At 50.0% G+C, this 21,717-nt stretch overlaps 1 protein-coding gene across 1 annotated transcript in view; it reads right to left on the bottom strand.

Annotated features, from left to right (window-relative positions):
- Positions 1-21,717, bottom strand: part of CYB5R1 (cytochrome b5 reductase 1) — a 357,555-nt gene that overhangs the window by 106,286 nt on the left and 229,552 nt on the right. The window contains exon 7 of the mRNA XM_069633686.1: positions 8,602-8,687. Within this exon, the coding sequence (XP_069489787.1) occupies positions 8,602-8,687 (86 nt within the window). The remainder of the gene's footprint in view (positions 1-8,601; positions 8,688-21,717) is intronic.

The raw sequence follows: 21,717 nt of genomic DNA, 5'->3' as shown, positions 1-21,717 counted from the left end.
CCAACCGATGACAGTACATGATACAGCCGGAGAGCCATCTGGAAATGGAAGCCTTCGAGAGAGCCTTCCCCTGATTGACAGGTCCAAAGTTCACAAAGAGTTGTGACGTCTTCCGAAAACACTTCGTGCGGTCCACGTAGAACTTCAGCGCTCTAGCCACATCCAGCGAGTGCAAAGTCCTCTCAGCCGGCGACGAAGGCGACGGGAAGAACACAGGCAACACCAAGGGTTCGTTGAGATGGAAGTCCGACGGTACCTTGGGCATGAAGGAGGGGTGCGTCCTGAGCACTACCCTTGTGTCGTGAAAAGTCAAGTACGGGGCCTTGCAGGAAAGGGCCTGGATCTCTCCCACCCGTCGTGCGGAGGTGATGGCCACAAGAAACGCTGTTTTCCACGACAGAAACTTCAACGGGGCCGAGTGCAGAGGCTCGAACGGAGGTCCCATGAGCTTGGTCAGCACCACGTTGAGCTCCCACGCCGGGGCCTTCACCGGCAGAAACGATCTGAACAGTCCCTTCATGAACTCTTTCACCAGACGATGAGACCACAGGGATGACCGGCCCGTGGTTCTGGTGTATCGGGAGATTGCACCAAGATGAATCTTGATGGACGCGTGTGCCAGTCCAGCTTTGGCCAGCGTCAGCAGGTACGGCAGTACCTGGGGAGCCGTAATCCGTAGAGGGTTAATCTTCTGTGCGTGGCACCAGACAGAAAACCTCTTCCATTTGTGTCCGTAGCATTTAAGAGTCGAGGACGCCCTGGCCTTTGCAAGAACCTCTCTGCAGTCTGCCGGTATGTCGTATCCTCCAAACTCTAGCGCTTTAGGAGCCAGGCCTGCAAGTTCAGCGATTTCGGGTCGTGGTGGAGGATGGCGCCTCCTTCCCTGGAGAGCAGATCCGCGTCCACCGGCAGCTTGATTGGCGGGGACGCTGACAAGTCCAGAAGGTCCGGGAACCATATCTGCCTCGGCCACGCAGGTGCGACGAGGATCATCCTGCACCGTGACCTCTTGAGCTGGTTGACGAGCCGGATTAGCAGTGGCAAAGGAGGGAACGCGTAGAGGAACAGGCCCTCCCAGGGGAACGAGAAAGCATCGCCCATGCTCCTCGCCTGGGGAAACCTGCTGGCGAACCTCCGGCACTTGGAGTTCGTCGCCGTCGCGAACAGGTCGATCTGGGGTGTGCCCCACCGTCGGAAGAGGCGATCCACTAGATCCTGCCGTAGTTCCCACTCGTGGCACGAGCGCAGCTCCCTGCTGAGTGAGTCGGCGATGGTTTTTATCCCTGCCAGATGAAACGGCACCAGAAACATCCCTTGGGTGACTGCCCAATGCCACAGGTCCTGCGCCTCCTTGGACAGTGCTGGGGACCTGGTTCCGCCCTGTTTCCTGATGTAAAACATGGTGGTGGTGTTGTCGGTGAAGATCCTCACCACCTTGCCCTTGAGGGACGGAAGGAAGGACCTGAGGGCCCAAAACACTGCACGGAGCTCCAGGACGTTGATATGTAGGGATTTCTCCGTCGGGAGCCAACGGCCTCTTGCGTGCAGATTTTCAGTGTGCGCTCCCCACCCTTCCAGGGAGGCATCCGTGGTCACTGTCTCCTGGTGGGCTGGGGTCTGGAAGTCCATGCCCGCCGTCAGATGCGCGCGGGTGCCCCACCACCGGATCGCTCGTTGGAAACTCTCGTCGAGTGTGATCCTTTCCTCGAAGCTGCCAGTCGTTTGGATCCAGCGCGCGTCCAGGAACTCCTGCAACGGGCGCATCCCGAGCCTGCACATGGGAATGAGGTAGATGTAGGAAGACATCATTCCGAGGAGGGACTTGATGGACCTCACCTTGGCCGCGTCGGCCACCAACATCCGCTGCACCTTGCCCAGGATGGTCCTGGTCCTCTCCTCCGACGGGGAGGCCAGAAAGGACACTGTGTTGAGCCTCGCTCCCAGAAACAGAGCGTCTTGCGCGGGTACCAGGTGGGATTTGGCGTAGTTCACGGAGAATCCCAAGTCCGTGAGAAGTTGGACGGTCCTTGCCGTGTGAACCACGGCGAGCTCCCTTCGTCTTGGCTCGGATGAGCCAGTCGTCCAGGTAGGGGTAGACGTGGATCCCTTCGCGGCGCAGCTGCGCCGCCACTGGTGCGAGGCATTTGGTGAACACCCTGGGTGCCGACCGTAGTCCGAAGGGGAGGGCTTTGAACTGGTAATGACGCCCTTGGACCACAAACCTGAGGAATTTTCGGTGCCCCTTTAGGATGGGAATATGGAAGTAGGCATCCTCCAAATCCAACGACGACAGGAAGTCTCCTTCCTCCAGCTGACCCAGGACGTGCTGGAGGGTGACCATCCGGAACTTTTGCGCCTTGATGAACTTGTTCAGACGTCGCAGGTCCAGGATGGGGCGCCATCCCCCCGTCTTCTTCTTCACGAGGAAGTATCTCGAGTAAACTCCGGAGCCCCGAAGCCTCTTTGGGACGAGTTCGATGGCGCCCTTCCTGAGCATCGCCTTTACCTCCAGGAGAAGTTGAGGGACGTGAAGTTCTTTCCTGGCCACGGGGGGGACGCGCGGACACCTTCTTTGAAACTCGAGCGCGTGGCCCCGGGCCAAGGCGTCCAGCACCCAACGGTCGGTGGAGATGGACTCCCACACGCTGACGAAGCTCGCCAGCCGGCCTCTCACCGGGGTGCTTCGGTGGGGGCCCGACCCCACGGCCGGTTCAATCCTGCTTCGACGAGGCTTTGCCGCCTTGACCACCTTGGCGACGATGGCGGGGTCCGCCAGACTTGCCTCGTCCTCTGTAGGCCTCCTGAGACGACGAGTGGGCCGCTTGACGGTAGGTGGAGAAACCGCCGCCGGAACCTTTGGAGGCGCCCTTGCCTCCGCTGCTCCGAAAGGGCGTCCGTCGTTGTTGCAGAACTCCAAGGGCCCGGGCCGTCTCGGTGTCCGCTTTAATGGCCTGAAGGGAATCGTCCACTGTTTTCCCAAACAGGTTGTTCCCATCGAAGGGCATGTCCAGGACTCTGGTCTGAACGTCTTGACGGAAGTCCGTAGCCTTGAGCCATCCACGCCGCCTAAGGCAATCGCCCTTGCCCAACTGGCGGAACCCAGTGTCGGCGATGTCCGTCGCAACGGTAATGGCGTGGTCCGAAGCCACCTCACCTTCCTGCAGGATCTCCAGGGCCTCTGCCCTCTTGTCGTCCGGCAAGAAGTCCAGCAGGGGAGCCAGTTTGTACCAGAGCTCCCTGTCGTAGCGGGCGACGATAGCCAAGGCGTTGGCCGCTTTAATCGTCGTCGCTGCAGACGAGATGACTCTGCGTCCCATAGCGTCCAATTTCTTTCCCTCGCCGTCCGGTGGGGAAGTCGATGTGGAGGCCGCACCCCCCCGCTTTTTTCCTGGCCGCCGCGGAGACGACGGAGTCCGGGGTAGGCTGTGCCCGGAGGCACAGGGGGGCCGTGTCCGGGACCCGGTACTTTTTCTCGTACCGGTCTCTTCTATCTGGCGTCGTGGAAGGGTTCTTGAGGAGGGTGAGGCCCTCATCCCAAATGTCGTCCAATAGAGGCACTGCGAGGACCGTCTTCCTCTTGGCCTCGCGCCGCTGATAAAGGAAACCTTCCTTCTTCTCCTCAGTGCAGAGTTGGAAAACCTCCCATCTCGTCGGGCGGAGAAGCCCTGGTGGGAGGCGACGACGGTACATCCTCGTCGTATACCTCATCGTCCGTACCCGTCGCTGCCGTGTCAGTCCCCGTATCATCCCCTCAGGTGGACGGGGAGGAGGGCTGGAAGGGGCGCGACGGCTGAAAAGGAGGCGGAGGATGGATCCTTCTTTTCTTGGTAGGGGGAACCCCAGAAGGTCCCGGTTCTGGGTCCCCCGACGGGAGAGGTTCCGTCGGCAACGGTAGTCTCGTCCTTATCTCTGAGCATAAGGACTGTATAGCCAACAAAATGGCCGCCGAGTTGTCTCGCGGCGCTGGCAGAGGGGAATCCGACGGGCGATCAGGGGCCCCGTCGGTACCCTCGACGATGTCGTCGTCACCTGCGTCGGGATCCATCCCGACGGGCCGGTCTTCTTCCACGCCGAGGCCGTGGCTTAAGACCTCGACCAGCTCCTCCTCCGAGGTTGAGGCCGAATCTACGACGACGCCCTGCCCCCCCCTTTTTCTTCCCCACGGGGGATTTCACGGGGGTCCTATCGATGGGCACAAAAGAGGACTCCCTCCGAGGTGGCAGGGAGACTGAGCCCCGAGGTCGCCACCACTGGTGTAGCCTCCACAGGCTGAGCCAGGGCCGCCGCGACAGTTTCGATAGAGGGCTTGGCCGGATGGATTAAGGCCTTCACCACCTTAGGTGCTCTCACCGCCTTATCCTTGAGGGGGGGGGGGACACTGTCTCGCTCCCCCTCCACCTTCGAGCTCGACCGGTGCCTCCCCAGGAGCCTCGCCGGGTGCTCGGCCTTCCTCTTACCCGACCCAGAGCGTTGGCTCGTGGTTGATGGTGCCGGGGACGGTGCGCCCAGCCTGGCGCCCGTAGAGCACGACCGTTCGGCGCTCCCGGTGCCAGCGGACTCGCGGTGCTTGGCCTTATGTTGGACCCCAGTCGCCGGGGCGTCCTCAAAGGTCTTAGAAGACCGCTCGGATTTCTTCCTCTTCTTCTCGCCGGACGGGCTCTTCCCTTCCAGCCAGTTGGCGAGACGTTGATGGCGGTCCTTCATGGTCCGCTCCGACATGTTGCCGCAAAACGCACAGTCCTTCTCTACGTGCGTCTTGTCCTCATGTAGGCAGTAAAGACAAAATGAGTGTTCGTCCTCCTTGAAGACGTTCTGCAGCTGGCATCCAGGGCAGACCCTGAACAGCTTTCCGGGCGTCGAGCTTCCCTTCTCCTGGGCCATGACCGGGCCTGAGAAACTTCTGGAGTCCTCCAAAAGCGTAGCTCGACGAAATCTTCACCCTTGAGGGGCGCAGACGAATCCAACACGGGTCCCCGTTGATGGGATGGAGAGTCGGTGGAGCTTGAGGCTCTTTTGACCGAAAAAACGAAGTTTTTGAGAAAAAACGTGAAAAAAATAGCACTAACGCTCAAGAGCAATAGCACGAGGATCCCAACACATGAACGTGCGGTAAAAATCTGAAGATGGCTGCCAGAGGCGGTGCTTAGGTAGAGGGCAGTCATTGGCTGTGGTCAGTATGACGCAGAGACCAGTGATTGGTTATTACTACGAAAGACAGATCAGAAACGAAACTGATACTTGTTTTTTTCTTTACCGAGGATTCCCAGCCTGATGACGGGGAATATTCATGAGCATGTGAATCCATGCCAGACCCCATGCTGGAGAACCTCGCCTCCTTTTCCATTCAGTCTATCCAGGCAAAGAATATCATAGCCAGGGGGAGTAGCAAATGCGAACGCGAGGCCCACTGAGGCATGACACCATGTTTCCGCAAGCGCGCAGACATCAATATCATGGGTGATGTGTAGCTATGTCTAAAGCAAGTTTCAATAGGGACGTGTATTAAGTAATAACACTTTTAGACCAACACTGCCATTCGTTTTAACGTTGTGTGACATTGCTCACTAATGGCGTAGCCTGAGGCACACTAATCGCATTGAGATTACCCAAAATCCTCATAGAAGCGTTATCCTTTATAGTTGTTGTGGCTATTCGTTTGACATCCTTGCCAGCGTTCAGTCTCTGCAGGTACTGTTATAGTGGCTTTTGAGAATTTCTCATTACTGGGATTAACCCACTCTTGACTGTATCTCCCGAATCGTGGAATCCCATGGTACCAGCTTGCTGCTCTCAGCTACGCGATGCCTCGTCAAGATAGTGCTTGACTATATTGGAGCAGAGTGCACTAAGCAGTGCGTGAACCCCCCCCCGAATTTCTCAAAGCTAGCTTAGCTTTTGCAGCCTCAATCGGTGCTAGAACGGGCATAATAAGATACGAGTAAACTACAGCAGTTGTACAGGTATTATCAAGACTAACCATGAAGCAGCACGGACCGCAACAGACTGGCTACAATGCTAAAGGGAATTGTAGTTCAATCATATCCCGTGTTGCACACAATGTAGAAACATCTCCCACTTGTAACAGTGAATGTGCAAAATAGCAAGCTTGCTTCCTAAAATGAAATGACTGAACACGCAAATACAGACTGATAGCGAAAAGGGACAAAGCTGATGGCACACTTTTTGGTGTCAGCTCAGATCACAGTAGCCCAAAATTGGAAAATGACAACCATGGCAGACATAATGGAATGGTGGTCGCGGTTGTGGATGGTGGCAGCAATGAGTAAAATAGAGGCTTCGCTTAAGGGGTGAGATGCCACATTATTTGGAAGATTGGGGGCCTTATATACGTTTCACTTAACTTGCATGATTATCCGGGGGTACACTGGAGAAGCCTCAGGAATTGCCCTTCACTCTGTTGTAACTGTGTGGTTTGCAACAAATTGTTTCTGATCAGGTTGTGGTTGATATTTAGTTTTACTGTACCATTTATGTCTTAGAAGTCAGTTTTGCATGAGCTGGCAGATCGGATTGTCACTCAATTGTATACGATGGATGGAAATGGAGCTAGTTCTTGACATGTTGAAGTAAAACTGATAAATGCTCTGTTATCCAAATGTTTTATGCTTAATAAAATATGAATGGCAACAAAACAAAAAAAGAAGGTTAACTGTTGGCGAAGGTGTGGGTGGAGTGTGGCAGAGTGGAGAGGGGAGAGCCGTACAGAAGAGGGGGGAGTGAGAGAGTAGTAGTGGACGGAAGAACATTGGAGGAACAGAGAGAAAAAGTGGGAGAGCTAGGGGGAGTATGTGAAAGGGATGAGAGTAGAAGTGAAAGAAAGAATAGACCATCAGGAAAAGGACCACAAGAGCGTGGAAGATTAGTATCACTGAGGCCCTTCACAAAACACAAACAAAAACCCTGGAACCATATGGATGTTGGTGTGTACTCAGACGTAGCAAGAGGATGAGACCAAATCACGACCTAATCAGTGTTGCAGGGCAACACAGAGGAAGATAGAGAGCGGAAAAACACCAGAAAGGCATGACATTTTGGCACCGAGTAAGGCTGTCAGAGCTGGCTCTGATAGGTTGACCGAAGAGTGAGAAAAGACTGGTAGACTAGAAAGGGAAGCCAGACCAAAGCCTTATCATATCAAGCACGGAGCCCCATATACATATATGCTGATGGAGGATCAATCCCTTTAAATAGTTCTATTATTAGCAGATGGGACTGAGGACTTGTCAAGAATGTACCTCAATTCAAGCAGTATAATTATGTTGAACTTTAATCCTTTTGCTTGGCCTGAATTTTGTTTGTTGGCAGTTCTGTTTTGTGTAAAAGTCTTTTGCCAACAATTTTCATTTACTCGTGTTATGGATTGCCATAGACCAGATTAGTTTATCTTTATTGACTGTTTTCACAATTTTTTATTAAAATAGATACGTCTATTTTACAATATGTGGAAGTGTTGTGTATGCTTTTTAAATAATAAAAGAAGAATTACTGCCAGACTCAATTACTGCTACTGACAGTTATTCCTTCAGATTTACTGCAGGATTACAAGTGGGGGGGGAGCGAGCAGTAATTCCTCATTCTTGGAGTCTACAGGACTCATCAAGATTTGGGTGGAATCACCGATGCCTCGAACTCCACCGATATTTGGCAGTATGGTAGAAGATTTTCATGCAGCTTTTTTGCTGGAGATACATCTTCCACCTTGCCGCCAAACTCTTGGTATGGTGGTGCAGTAATGCGGCGGTAATGCAGCGGTAACAGAATTACTGCTACATTAACACCATTTTCACCCGATCCGACGCATTTGTTATGAAGCCCAAAGTTCCAAGAGCACAGTACGAGAGACCTATTGAAAAGCATTGCTGCCTGCTGGAAATTAGAGTGGCAGTTTCTGGACAGCTGTGGAAAGGTCACATTGCCAGGATACCTTGCATGCTGGATAAGGAGAAAGAACTGTACACATCTTTGTAAACAAATACAGACTACAGTGCATGCTGTTTAAGGGGTCAGAACTCCTTAAGAATCTAAAGAGGGATTGACGGACCACAATGCAGGCTAGATGTGGGAGGGAGCCCTCCTAAATAGTCTGGAGTAAGACACTGAAACAGTTTAATATTGGCTGGACTTGGAAGTTCCAAATCCTACAACAGGCAACCAGTTGAAACACAGTGACATCTCTATAACCGAAAGTCAAGCTGGACAATAAAAATAAAGTTAAACTTTCTACTTATTTGGTGTTCTTTCCATTTCAAGTTGATCACAGCTATGACTAGTCTGCCAGAAATGTATTCTTACAGGTATGTACAATTACTTGTTGTTAAACATTATATTTGACTTTGAATTGAGCATACTTTTTCTGTAGGATGTCAAACTGTTGCCATAGTCTCACCTACATTTATGTATACAGGTACGCCACGAAAACATTCAATCACAGATAAGGTTCATATATACAATTCATTAGGATCAGACACCAAACAAATTATAGGATAGCAAGGTGGCTCAGATTCTGCCCAAGAATATGCATATCAAGTCAAGCTTTATTAAACAAATAATCAATTAAAGTTGCATTTCTAAAGAACTGACCTGATTGGCAAACAGCAAAGAACAATGTGTACGGTCATCTGGGTCCTTCAATATAGCTCGTAGTAGCTGTAGCATTGGTGTTATACCTACAGAAAAAGAACATTAAAAAAGTAACTTCAGTGTGTACCTATATAGACCACAAAGCTTGTTCTTGATGAACTTGGCACATCTTGCTTCAATACTACTTAATACACTAAGATATCGTACTTGCAAAACACTTAATGTCATTGTGTGTGACGAACTGACAAGCAGGCGGAGTAGAAAGTGGGCAGGTAAAAGTTAGGCGTTATATAGTGTATATAGTTTAAGACCCTCATGTATAATAGTTGTATCTTAGTTAGTGGTGGAATCCTACAGCAGCTGATGTCACCAGAGAACATTACGATGTGAAAGAATTTTATGTTTAGAAAAGGTTTCAGTTGGAAGGTAACAAACTATACAACACAACGCACAGTCAGATTTGGAAGAGCTACTTTGCCAAACTATGCAGATCTCCTAGAGGTTGAATCATGAATAGGACACTGGTTAAACATATGGGTGTGGCACAGGCAGTTGCTTTTTTTTTATCTTTCTAATTAAAATCAGTCAGAATGGGCAAAAAAATGTTTTGGTTAAGAACAGCGCACAAGGTAAGCCTGCTAAACCACAAAGTCATCCACCTTGTGATGGACGTTTTGGACGATGCTTTACACAGCATCACAAGCCCTACAGGGGAGGGGGAAAAAATACTTTGATGAGGACCTAAAACTGTGTCCTGTCAAGGTAGGACATATGAGCACATTTGATGTCCATATTTTGAGGTTACCCTGTGCTGCGCTACTCATGCTTCTTGATCTATCCACAGCTTTTGACCTGGTCGATGACGGTCACCAGGTTATTACACTCTGCCATAGTTAGGGAGATTTATTATTGTGCTTCATCCCCTCTCCTAATAAGACCCCCACTCCCCAGCACTTTCTGCTGGACTTCTGGACTTTTTCATTTAATCCTGAATGAGTGGAGCCTTTTGCCACTCATTCATTCTTGTGGTCTCAGTCTTTTGGAACTCTATTCTGTGTATTCTACATGTACTATGGAGTCGATCTGCTCCATAGCTCTTAAAGGCATCTGTTTTACTACTGCAGCACACAGCTCCTTATATGGGCAGAGTTGCTGGGGACCCCTAGGGCCCTCCTTTAAGATTATTTTTCTATATCCTAAAGTAACTACAGTTACTAAGGATTAGTATCTCGCCCAAAACTCTACAGTCAGAAATTGGCACACCACCTTCAGTAGAGTGCCAAAGGGATACTTAGTATCCCCCTTCTTTCTGCTCCTCTGACTTTTTAGTCACATAGACAATCACCTAGTTATGGCTGGCGGCAGTGGATGTGTTCATAACCTCATTAGTGCACAATAGGGGAACCAAAGTACCAATCTGGAGCCTCCCTTATTTTTTTGTCAATACTAGTGTGGTTGAACTTGGTTAGCCCTTCTTCTACCATTCTAGGAGGTGGAAGTCTGTGTGCGTTTTGCCTTTGCCGGGAACCAGTAGGTATCCCCGCTTAGGCTCCAGAGTGTCTGGGCAGACAGGAAGTGGAGGAGAAGTCTTCCACCCCCCCCCGTCCTTTGTCTGCCAGAGTGCCTGAATAGGTCCAGCTCCCACAGGGGGCCTGGCTGTCCAGATTGGTCACTGAAACGACCACCCTTTATGTTAAATGCTGAGAGATTGCAGAAGAGTGTGTGCTGGAACTGTATAAAAGGTGAGGCTTCTGGAGTGTAAAGCAAGTGAACCAAAGGAAACAGAAGATGACCAGAGACACCTGCAGACCCTTTGCAAGACTGAAGCGACCACTGCTGTTCTGGCCCAGTGTTCTATGCGACAGAGGAGCTCCGAAGAGGACTCCTTCCCTTTGGCTGGTGGGAACAACCAGTTGCAAGATTAACTTTGAAACACGCCATCTCCCGAGCTCCTAGGAGCCTCCAGAGCTGCAGAACACCAATACCAGGAGACCTGCTGCCCATTTCGAGTGCATCGTCATGGAAAGGCTGAATCCGTCCAAATCTGTGCCAAACCCATAAGGACATCCTAGAGATCCGATCCAACTCGCCCAGACCCCTTGCCAGAGTGTGGGACTGCAGGAAGCGAAGTAGATTAACTGGGCGAACCATGGCCTTTGTTGGTGCTGCTCAAAAGGCGCCAACACTGCAGAGTGAACCAAGAAGTTGCCGACAGTCCTGCTACAGGTCCTCCCGAGACTGCTGCTGAGATCCCATCCATTATCTTACCTTTCACCACCTGACCAAGGAATCCGGAGGACGGGTCCAGAGCTGCCAGATCGCGGAGGAGCAAACAAAACAATTTCTTCAAACCAAAGGTACTGTGGAGAAAAAAGTAGTGCTTACCCGATTCCAAGAAGTCGCTCCAGAGAGTTGGAGTGCACGTAGAGGTGTCCAGGGCAACCCCCTCTTACCTCTGACCCAAGCTGCAGCTGCTTGTGTCCACTTCTCGAGTCCGTTTTTAGGTCTTTGTTAGTTGCTAACTTGCTGCTTCATTAACTTTAGACACTGGAAGAAAACGGCAGTAACTCTCTATTACTCATGGTTTGCCAAGACTTCAAGCGCTCTCCTAACTGCCTTTAGCTAGGGTTGAGTTTCTGGACTTAAAAGGCTTGCCAGGCGAAGAAACCGCCTCTAGAACATTGAAGTAAGCTCACGTTGCACACTAATCACTTATTTCCATTTAAGTTACTTTCCTATATGTGCTTACAGAGTAAATGCATTACTGAATAACCTGCTGAAAACCATACGAGTGCGCAATTACCGATAATATGATAACCTTGTCTTTTCCCTTTCTAAAGTTGCTACAAATGTAACCACAAACAAAGTGAAAGTGCCCTTGGAAGTGTATTGTCTAGTATTCCTAAGTGTTCCACTGTCATCGTCTGAAGTATTTAAAGTGATTCTATTATAAATATAAGAAATAAATATATATATATCTTTTATATAACTATATGTGTAAGTGCTTCTTTGCTGTGCCTGTCTAACTACGATTCAGGGTACTTACCTACAAGCTTACATCTTCCTCTTAAGATAAGCCCGACTGCTCTGCCATACTACCAGGGTCCTGCGCTAGTACAGACTGATACTAAGAGTTGGAGATCTACAAACCACTTGGACAGCTTACTAAAGTCCTACTGCCAGTAGGACTTTAGAAATACTCGCCTAACAGCCGCCTTTTCAGCTGCTGCAGCCAACTTGGTCAAATCTTTGACTAGTCGATCAGCCAGAATATTTAGTTGTGAAGCCATTGCTGATGAGTTTAAAATGACATGCAGGGTTCCACAGGGGTCATGGTCTCCCACGTTGTATAATATATCTTTATGAAGCTGTTTGAACTGTTTATTGCAAGGGGTGGAATGCACACCAACTACGCGGAGGATGTCTAATTTCACTCTCTGGAAATTTTGTTCAAGATACAGAGACCATTCATGTAATCTACTCCCTGATTCAGCAAAGGATGGGTGACAATTGTTTAGCCCTTAATGATACGAAAACCGAGTTGACAGCAGTGTGACTAAGGAAGCTTGGCATGAATTACAGGAATTTTTTGATAGCAGGATGTACCATTGCTACTCTGCCTTGAAGACAAAACGCTTGGTGTTTTTTAAATGTTTTTATCAGGAGATGAACTTCACGGCCCACGTGAATAGCTTGGTATTTTCATCCTGCTGCTACATTAAGTCCGTCAGATAAGACCTTTTTGTGACGCATACAAACTGCTACCGTTGCTACAGCCATCATTGGGACCCAACTAGACTAGACTACTGTGGTACCCTACTCTAGGGAATAGGGAAAGGAGAAAAAGCCAAAGTTCAGGTTATCGAAAACAGCGCAGTGCATGCTGTAGAAGGCATGGGTAGGAGAGAGCACATCTCTGAGGCCAGGAGAGCACAGCATTGGTTACCAATGGCTGTCAGGAACATCGTCTGCGTTCTCTCCATGGCGCACAAATGTCTCTAGGGCCAAAGCCCAACTTATCTCTCCGAAAGGCTGACCTGGCCGCCTTCTCGCAGAACATTGAGATTGGATAATATGCATCTCCTGTACGTGTTAAGACCTAAATTAACCTTGGTTAGTGAGGGAGCATTTCATCACTCGCCGCTGGAATGCTTTACCTCCTGATCCGAGGGGCTTTGTCTCACTAGATTGCTTTAAGCGGGGTTTGAAGACTCTCCCATTTGAATGAATACCCCCATTTATTTCTCAGATGTTTACTTTCAGCCACATTTTGTTAGGTTATTGTTGCTGGTTTGTCTTGTCCACGCTCCAATGCTTTTGGGCCTGATCATCTTCAGCACTTTAAATAAATGAAAAAGGCTCCCCGATCTGACTGAATCCGATGAGTCGTCACAAAAGCTAGGATACACACTAGGAGTGTTGGTGTGAACCAAAGTCTTGGCAATTAAAACTGTTGCATCCATTGGGATTTCACCACAGGGATAGTACTTTACTCAACACATTGCTTTTTTAAGCTTTCGCAGCACTGATCCAGACAGGAAAGGAGTATGATGAAGATCAAGACTTTTTTTTTGTTTTACAAAACCAGCACACTTCAACTGTTTTTTCACTTGGCACGTGTATTATGGGTTTACTTTGCCATTAGCGCAACTCCTAGTTGCACTGCACCGCGGGACTGCCTGGGGAAAAAAATCATGGGCCCCCTAAAAGTGGCCCAAGTTCCTGAATCGCCATTTATGATTCTTCACAATCAACTGATTGAGAAATTCCTGGAAGGGAATTTGAATGGCAATCATCTGTGCATAGTGCACATGAAGTCAGTAACATTGGGCCTCATTACGAGTTGGCTGTTAAAAAAATTGAAATTACCGGCATGCCGGTGCAACCGTGTCCGTGTAGCACTGCTGCCGGAATCAACGTTTGATTCCGAGTCAGCGTGCACGCACATACCAGTAACGGCTGCACCGGCATGTCGGTAAGGCCCTCCAATCCCCAGATATCGGCATCATCAATGCTGCAGACACGGGCACCGGCATCCTAGATGCTGTAATGAATGGTACCGGAAGTGCCGTCATTGCGCCGGAACGGGAAATGCACCGGCGGCCATCTTTAAAAACACAATCCATTGCAGTCCTCTGCCTACAGCACCTGGATTGGCAAACTGTGGAATGTGTCAGCAAGGAGATGGCCAAGGCAACCCGAAAAGGCATAGTGCGGCTGTGGAAGCCACATTTTAGAGATGAGGAACTCAACATGCTCGCCGACACACTGGGAGGAGGTGGCGCAGAAGGTCTCTGCGGTAGGGACAACCCCACGCAGTGTGAAATACTGCAGGAAGCGCTGGGACGATCTGCGGCTGCGTGTCCGCAACATCCTCGCAGCAAAACGTAGCCAGGCCCAGGCAACAGGAGGCGTAGCATCATCCCTTATTAAGCAGGCACGTTGGGAGGAAACCTGCAGCTCAGTCATTGACATGGAGGCCATCGAGGGTGTTGGCCATTCCGAGATGGGAGTCCCATCATCGGACGATGGCGGTGAGTAACCCTTAGCGTAATACAAGTCACCACAAACCCAATACCCGAAGTACAATGGTGGCGTCCAAATGGCAAGTAGATGAGAGCAAATACATGGCCCATCACCACCGATCTAAAGTCAGCCCCTACAAAACCCCAAAATCCCTGCCATGATAACACATAACAAACCCCACTGACACAAACCACATGAGTCCCCAATATCAGACACATGTACCATCTGCATGCACGCACACACACAAATACATTACTGTATAGATGCAGGCCTGGCCACTGTGCCATCCCATAACATGGTGCACACATCACTACTACTGATTGCACACCTGACACACCCACCATGGCCATGCACGAAGTGTAAACACCAATGCAATAACGCACATTGTGCAAGCACGACGGACCGACATCTAGACACCACATGGCACACAGCCTCTGAGGCATTGCCATTACACGCAAGCCACAATACACCTGTCAGCCACCCAACAGACACCATGCCCATAATGGCTGCACCAGAAGGAAGCCCAAACACTGCACCCCTCAAATCCTGTTAGCACCATGGCTGCCCCTCCAACATGTACACGAGCATGCACAGGACTCAAAATGAAGTAGCATCGATGCAAGTAGAACGTACGTTGACCCATGAAGGATGCCCTGCCCCCCCCCCCCCCACAGGCACGGGATCAGACGGCGAGGCGGAAGACACTGCAACACCAACAAAGACACGTGCACGCCTGAGCCGAGGCCACGAAACACCTCCCGGCCCTCCACATCAAGGGCTGGCCATAAGCAAACCACTGCTCTCAAGCCACAGCCCCCCAGCCAACAGGGCGCACAGGCTTCAGAACCCTGCGAGCAGCTAACATCAACACCCTGGAAGGAGCAGCAGCAAAGACACACTGCTGCCATGAAGGCACCCATGCCAAAAGGCACACCTGCCACAAATCTCCCCACCAAAAAAACATCAGCCCCACAGGAAACACCCCAGGTGGAAGAGGGATCACCTGCGGCCAGTGACGTGGAGGGGCCACAGTCGACGGCCACCAGTGACCTTGGAGAGGCAGCGCAATCTGCGCAACATAGCGCAGAGGAGGTGGAGCAAGAAGACACTGCAGTCAATATCTTGCCAGAGGAAATGCCGGACACCCCAACCATGCTGGACAACCCACAGTTCTCACCCGAGCCTGGCTCCGGTGGACACACCTCCGCGGATGACATGCCCATAATACCCCGCAACCACGCACAAACCACCACCTCCCGTGCAACCGCCGGCTGCGCAATACATCCGGGACTTGGAGGGGCGGTTGACCCGCATGGAAGTGCGCCAGCAGGCCATGCATGATATGGTCAAGCAATACGTAGCCGAAGGGTGAAACCACACGCCTGGCCATGCAAGAGAACACCAGGACAATAATCTGTGCTATCTACTGTGTGGCCCGGGGCATGCATGAGGGCATGGCAGCAATGACACAGGCTGTCACCCAGCTGGTGGCCACCATGGCCCAATATGATGCAGGGGCCGAATAAATCTCCCCCCCTTCCCAATCAACCAGATGAACACCGGCGAGTTCTACCCAGACGAGCCCGGTGCAGAGGTCATTGCGCAGTCTAGACGAACAACCCCCTCCATCTAAAATGGGGTGTCAGCCTGACACACATTAACATGTCAGGAGGGGGTAGAGTTAAACTTTAAGTGGGTGAGGGGGCGTGGGTGTGTGGGGATGTTGGGGGTAGTTTGTGTCATATTGAGGGGTGAAGGTCCATGCTGGTTCCTGTTAACTGTACATAGTTTTGATACATTTAATACACCTGGTGTGCATAAGAAAAACACATGACTGGACATTGCTTTTTGAGTGTGTCAATTTATTTCTTAACAGTGCCCAGTGCTCAGTGTCCCCCATTCCATGCATTCCATGCATTCCATGTGCCTTGTGTAACCCAGCCCATCAAAAGTAATGTGCAATCAAAGTTTGGCGTACTACACGTCCTTCATTCACATTGTGCCGTGGTCGATATGCATCTTCTCCACCATCATCCTATCATCTTCTGGTGGAATCTGGTCTGTGTCAGGGGGCAGTGGTACGTTGTGCTGGGTGCACATGGTGTGCAGCATGGCACATGCCAACACCATCTTGCCCACCTTCTCCGGCCTGTATATGAGTGCCCCACCCGACCTGCTGAGGCATCGAAAAGGGGCTTTCAGCAGGCCAAAAGTCTGCTCAATCGTGACACGAATGCGTGCATGTGCATGGTTGTAGTCCTCTTCGTGCCTGTTGACTGGTTGCCTGATGGGGATCAGGAGCCACAGCTTCGGGGGATACCCGGCATCACCTGCACGGGCGCAATGGAAAGTATTTGTGATCATTGTTGTCATTCCTTGTGTGCAATGCCGTTAGTGTTAATGGTCACATGCCACAGATTCATCATGACTGCCCTTGACATTTATTTATAGTAAGACCCAGGTAAGTGTACTTAGGGATGGTCCATGCTAGGGGGGTATGTGTGCTGTTCACGTCTTAGGGACCTTTCCATCAGGTACAGCACTCACACAAATGAGTTGATAATGACCAGGATATGCCGACATCTGATGGGTGTGTTGCATTTGAAATTTGTAGTATACATGTAGAGTGCATCATGGCATATATGCCGGATGTGCTTCATGATAAACAGTGGTTTGCTAATCTTGTTTCCAACTACTTGATGTCACTATGTACTTGTCCATCACTGCCTTCCCCCATGTGACCAAGGCCCAATTGCAATGGTGGTATGGTCCACCAGTGACGGCAAACATTTCTGTGACAGGGCTGGGTGTGTACTGGCATGGTGGAGCAGAGGTACTGGGGATGGGTCCTGCGCTACTCGCTCATATATTAGTGTTGTTAACTGATCGGTGATTACATTAGTTTCCTTGCTTGCGCCATTGCAATTTAAGTGTCCCTTGAGGTGCCTGGCCCGGTATACTGGTCTGCGGTGTACCTGTGGGGTGGGTGCAGTGACAGGGATTCCCATGTGTGGCAGTTGGATTTGCCCCAGGCATGGCTGCATGTCCAGTGATGGACTTTGCTCCGCTCATGTATTTCAGGCATTGTGCCTGCAGGGTGGTGCATCGTGGTGCCTGTGGTTCATGTTGGATGGTGTTCAAGGTGCATGTTGCTTACATTGACGCACAGCTGTGTAGGCATGCCACATCTGCATCCATTGCGTGTTTCGAACATTCTGTCGAGTTGAGTGGGGTCACAGTTTTGCCACCCAGGTCGCTGTGTCCCACCCCCCCCCCCCCCAACCTCCTGCAGGCAACACCTGTTAGGCAGAATTGCATGTAGTACCCTCTTGGAACACCACACACAATTAGGACTACAGGTGCAAGTGAAAACCAACATTTGGTGCAAGTCTGTACCACACACTTTTTGGTAGCGAGCGGAGCAGCCAGACTTATCCCAAGAGGGAATGTGAGCAGTAGTTGAAGTTACACAGAAGTAAACACTTACTCTCAAGGTTTCTTGCTAAAATTCTATACATTTATTTACACAATAATTTGGAAAACATTCACTAGTAGAAATCTACTTATTAAACACCAATACACTACAGTAACAAACTAAGTTGTAGAAACAGTTTGAGCTCCCCTGAAAAAGGAGGAAGAGCAAATAGCACTTCAATGACTTTCAAATGGGAATAAAAGGTAGAGGTTTGTACAAAGGGTTAGACAACACTTCTGTTAGGAAATACTTCTGTTAGGAAATGCAAAGGTCCAGTGTACCAAAAGGGTCAGTTCAATTGAATAGGCCAGGCCAAAGTCAAAAGTCTAGTGTTCTTGGATAGGACAGAACAGTTCTGGTATTAAGCGGAGAAGTCTTTGTAAAAGTTCTTAGACGAAAAAGGAAGATATGCTGGGTCACAAGCTGATTAGGCCTGCAAGTTGGAAAAGTTTTACGAACTTTCACTGCGAGAGTTAGGATCTCAAAACCGGATGGCACAGTACCGTAATATGACGAACAAAGATGTAGCTGAAGACGTTGGTTCCTGGCAGTTCCTGCAGATCTCACTGTTCCTGAGCCTCAGTCGTGGGGACAAGAGGGAGGACGTCGGAGGACTCCTGCACTGCACAGGATCGTCGTCGGAGCAAACAAGATTGAGTCACTTCAGTTCAAGTAGCTGTTGCTTAAAAACACAAAACTGGTGTCCCTCTCCCTGGTTAAACCTTAACCAGCATTGAGAACTGTATCCAGTTGTTTTCTGAGCGGATAGGTCCCACCAGCTCAAGGGAAGAAGCCGTCCTTGAAGGAGCTTCTGTCGATTGGAGTTCTGGCAATTTGGAGTGGCAGCAGGGCTTCACCGGGCAAACCAACAATCCAGTGGTTGCAGCAGCTGTCGTCTTCCAGCTAGTCTTCGGTCCGTTTGTTCCAGTGGTCGACTCTGCCTTCCAGTCCTGGAGACTCGCCGTTTAAACGGTTTTCTTCTTTTCATTCCAGCCTAGCGGCTGTCCTTGCCGGACAGTCAGCCAGGCAATCACGCCAGAGTGCATTTTGGTCTCCTAGGAGACTAAGCACAGGGAGTGTCCAGCACCTCCCTCACTTCCTGCCCACCTCAGACACCAAGGGCGGACTTCAGTCCTGAAGCCCGCCAAAGGCTCACAAACAAAAAGGGACCAAACCTGGATTGGCGCGCAGAGTTAAACACCACAAGGATCTTTCTAGAAAGAAACAGTGAAAAAAGATGACGGAGTCTGTTTTTACAGAGGGGTCTGGGCGCCATATTGAAAAACATGGCTGCCCCGACTTTTAGCTAGCGGTGTTCGCTGTCGGATAAAAAAACCTAGTAGTTTGTTCTAAAATCACTGCCACCAGCCATTTCAATGGAAAAGGGTAGTATTTGACTGCTACAGGAGTGTTTAGACACAACGGATACTAAGGATACTAAGTAACCCCTCCAGCACTCTACAGGAAGATAATGTGTGCTGGGTTTATGAATTTAAAAAGACTAGTAAAGTCAATTTTACTTTACATTCTCTGGGGAACAGTAGTTCATCTCAGAGAAGGTACTTAAACCTTGTGAAGTCTAAAAGACATCCCTGTGTCACGGCACTGAAGATGCTGTCTAACACATATGAAAAGATGATGCTTATGGAGTTGTCAAACTCCATGATCAGAGAACACAAATGTAAAACACACATCAAAACACATGAGAGTGGGGAAAAAAGGCCAACACTCTTTCTAGGTTATAAAATCGAGTCCTCAAAATCCAGCAACGTTGCTGGGGGTTTCTAAGGTGAAGGGAATTAGCACATTTCTGAGCATTCTCCCTAACACCACTCCTCATACCCCATCCAGCAGACAGGTTGCCTATGCTTGTGCACCCCCCGGGCAATACCCCTCACACCTCAGCCAGGTTACCTATGCTTGTGCGCCCCCCTACCCCACCCAGGCAACACCCCTCAAACCCCAGCCAGCAGACAGGTTGCCTATGCTTGTGTTGCCCCCCCACCCCAGACAACACCCCTCATTGCCCTGTTGTTGGACTTACCCAGCAACCAGGTACGTTGTGCAGCGCGTCGTGCCATGTAGCGGGGAAGCGTGCAGTTGCGCAGCACCATGGCATCATGTGTGGATCCCGGGAATCTTGCACAGCAATGCGTAATTAATTGGCTTGGATTGCACAGCATCTGGACATTAAGGGAATGGTAGAGCTTCCTGTTGCGGTACACTAACTCCTCGCCATGCCAGACTACCAGCTTCACATGGGTGCAGTCGATGGCACTGATTACATTTGACATGCCTGCCAGTGCATAGAATGCAATTTTGGATGCATTCACCTCCTCCACAGTCCGTGGTAAATCTATGTGGTCCCTTCCATGTTTCAGGAGGGCATCTAGCACCTGGTTGAGCACACAGGAGAAACATGGTTGAGAGATGCCATGCAGCAGCCCCACTGTGTGCTGGTAGGTGCCTGTGGCAAGGAAGTGCAGCACAGACACTATCTTCAGCAAGGTGGGGATGCCTGTCTGGATGTCAAGGAGGCTTACCAGGACGTCATGGAGGAGGTCCACTATTGTGCATATGGTGTCCCTGTCCAGGCGGTACAGGGTATGGAACTGTGCAGGGTTTAGGTCAAATGGACTGGGCCTTAGACGAGGGATTGGTGGCTGCCTGTGGGGTATAACTGCCTGTCCTGGTGGTATGTGCTGGCCTTGTCTCACCTTCCGCCTCCTGCGCCTCCATTGCATTTCCTGGTTCAATGCTTGCTGGAGTAGTAGCAGTGCAGGCATGTCCTCCAGCCCCAATATTGCAACTGCTAATGGTAGCATTTAGAGTTTGGAAGGGGTATGGTGTGTGGGTGTGCTCCTTTTGTGCTGTGCCAGACTCCATTGCCTCCATCTGTGCTGATTGTGTGCACCTGTGGCAGGTTTGTACACAGCAGATTGCTATTAACGGCTGCTCCGCTCTGGATGTCGGTAAGTGCATGTCCGTGAACCTCGTAATGTGCACTTCCTTACGGCAAGCCGGCGTTCCTGGCATGGCTGCCGCGAGCCCACGCCGATTCTGGGTAGGTGCTAGCCGGTCACAACGGGTCACTGCAGATGCCGGTAGCACCGGTAACGTGGGTCGTAATGCACCGGTCAGGTAAAGGATGCCTGTATTCCCTTACCGGTATCGTTATTACCAGACTGGCAACCTTGTAATGAGGTCCATTGTCGATAAACTATCAGATGCAAAGCGCACCCAGTAATTCAAGAGAATGACACAAGCCCCCAGCCCCCAATAATAACTAGCTCACAATAGCTGATCGGGATGGCCCTTGGGAACAGTCTGAGGCGGTCTGAGCCCATATCCCACATTTTCATCTAACTTGCTTGCAGTACTAAATCTTACCTAAGTTTTGGCGTGAATGTACTGGTTCAATGAATTTGTATTGTTGAAATTGTTCTCCACTTATCTTTAGACCTACAACACTTCCAAGGGAATCATTGAACATAGCCTGAGCCATCAAGTAAGGTGGGCAGATGGTGATGCAAAGAGGCATTGTTTTGCAGGAACAAGGAAGAGGTTTCTCAAATCTAGGATTGGTTTTTAGAGCATAATTATTTCAGAGATTCACAAGCTGGTCATTATCCTGAGTTTGGGAATAGCATCTTGCTATTGATCAAATAAAAAAATATGGGTGCCAACTGCAGACACGTCTTGGTTCCATGTGATAATGTCGCTGTGAAAACATTGCTAGGTAGGCGACTTTTTTCCTGACCACTAAAATTCTTTCACCAAATATTCTAAGAGGGGTATAGTTATACATCATTACCTCCAATCCTAGAATATTTTGAGAAAGTGTACGATTGTCTGGAGGGTGCATTTTTAGGGAAATTCACAACATTATTGCTGGATACGCATGTCTGGAAAGGCTCTGTATGTCAGATGTCAACTCAAAGCCCACAATATCATCACTGCCGTTCACACGGAATGGAGGCTAATGAAACTATATGAGACAACAAGCTGCAAAAATACATATAACTTGACGTTTTATAGATTTTCATCAGTCTCCATCCTTCGTGAAGTTGGTGTCGATATTGTGGGCTTTGGATTGACACCTGCCCTACGAGGCC

Source organism: Ambystoma mexicanum, chromosome 13, assembly GCF_040938575.1.
Source record: "Ambystoma mexicanum isolate Mex_15411 chromosome 13, UKY_AmexF1_1, whole genome shotgun sequence".
NCBI lineage: Eukaryota > Metazoa > Chordata > Amphibia > Caudata > Ambystomatidae > Ambystoma > Ambystoma mexicanum.
This window is presented reverse-complemented; position numbering and strand designations above follow the sequence as displayed.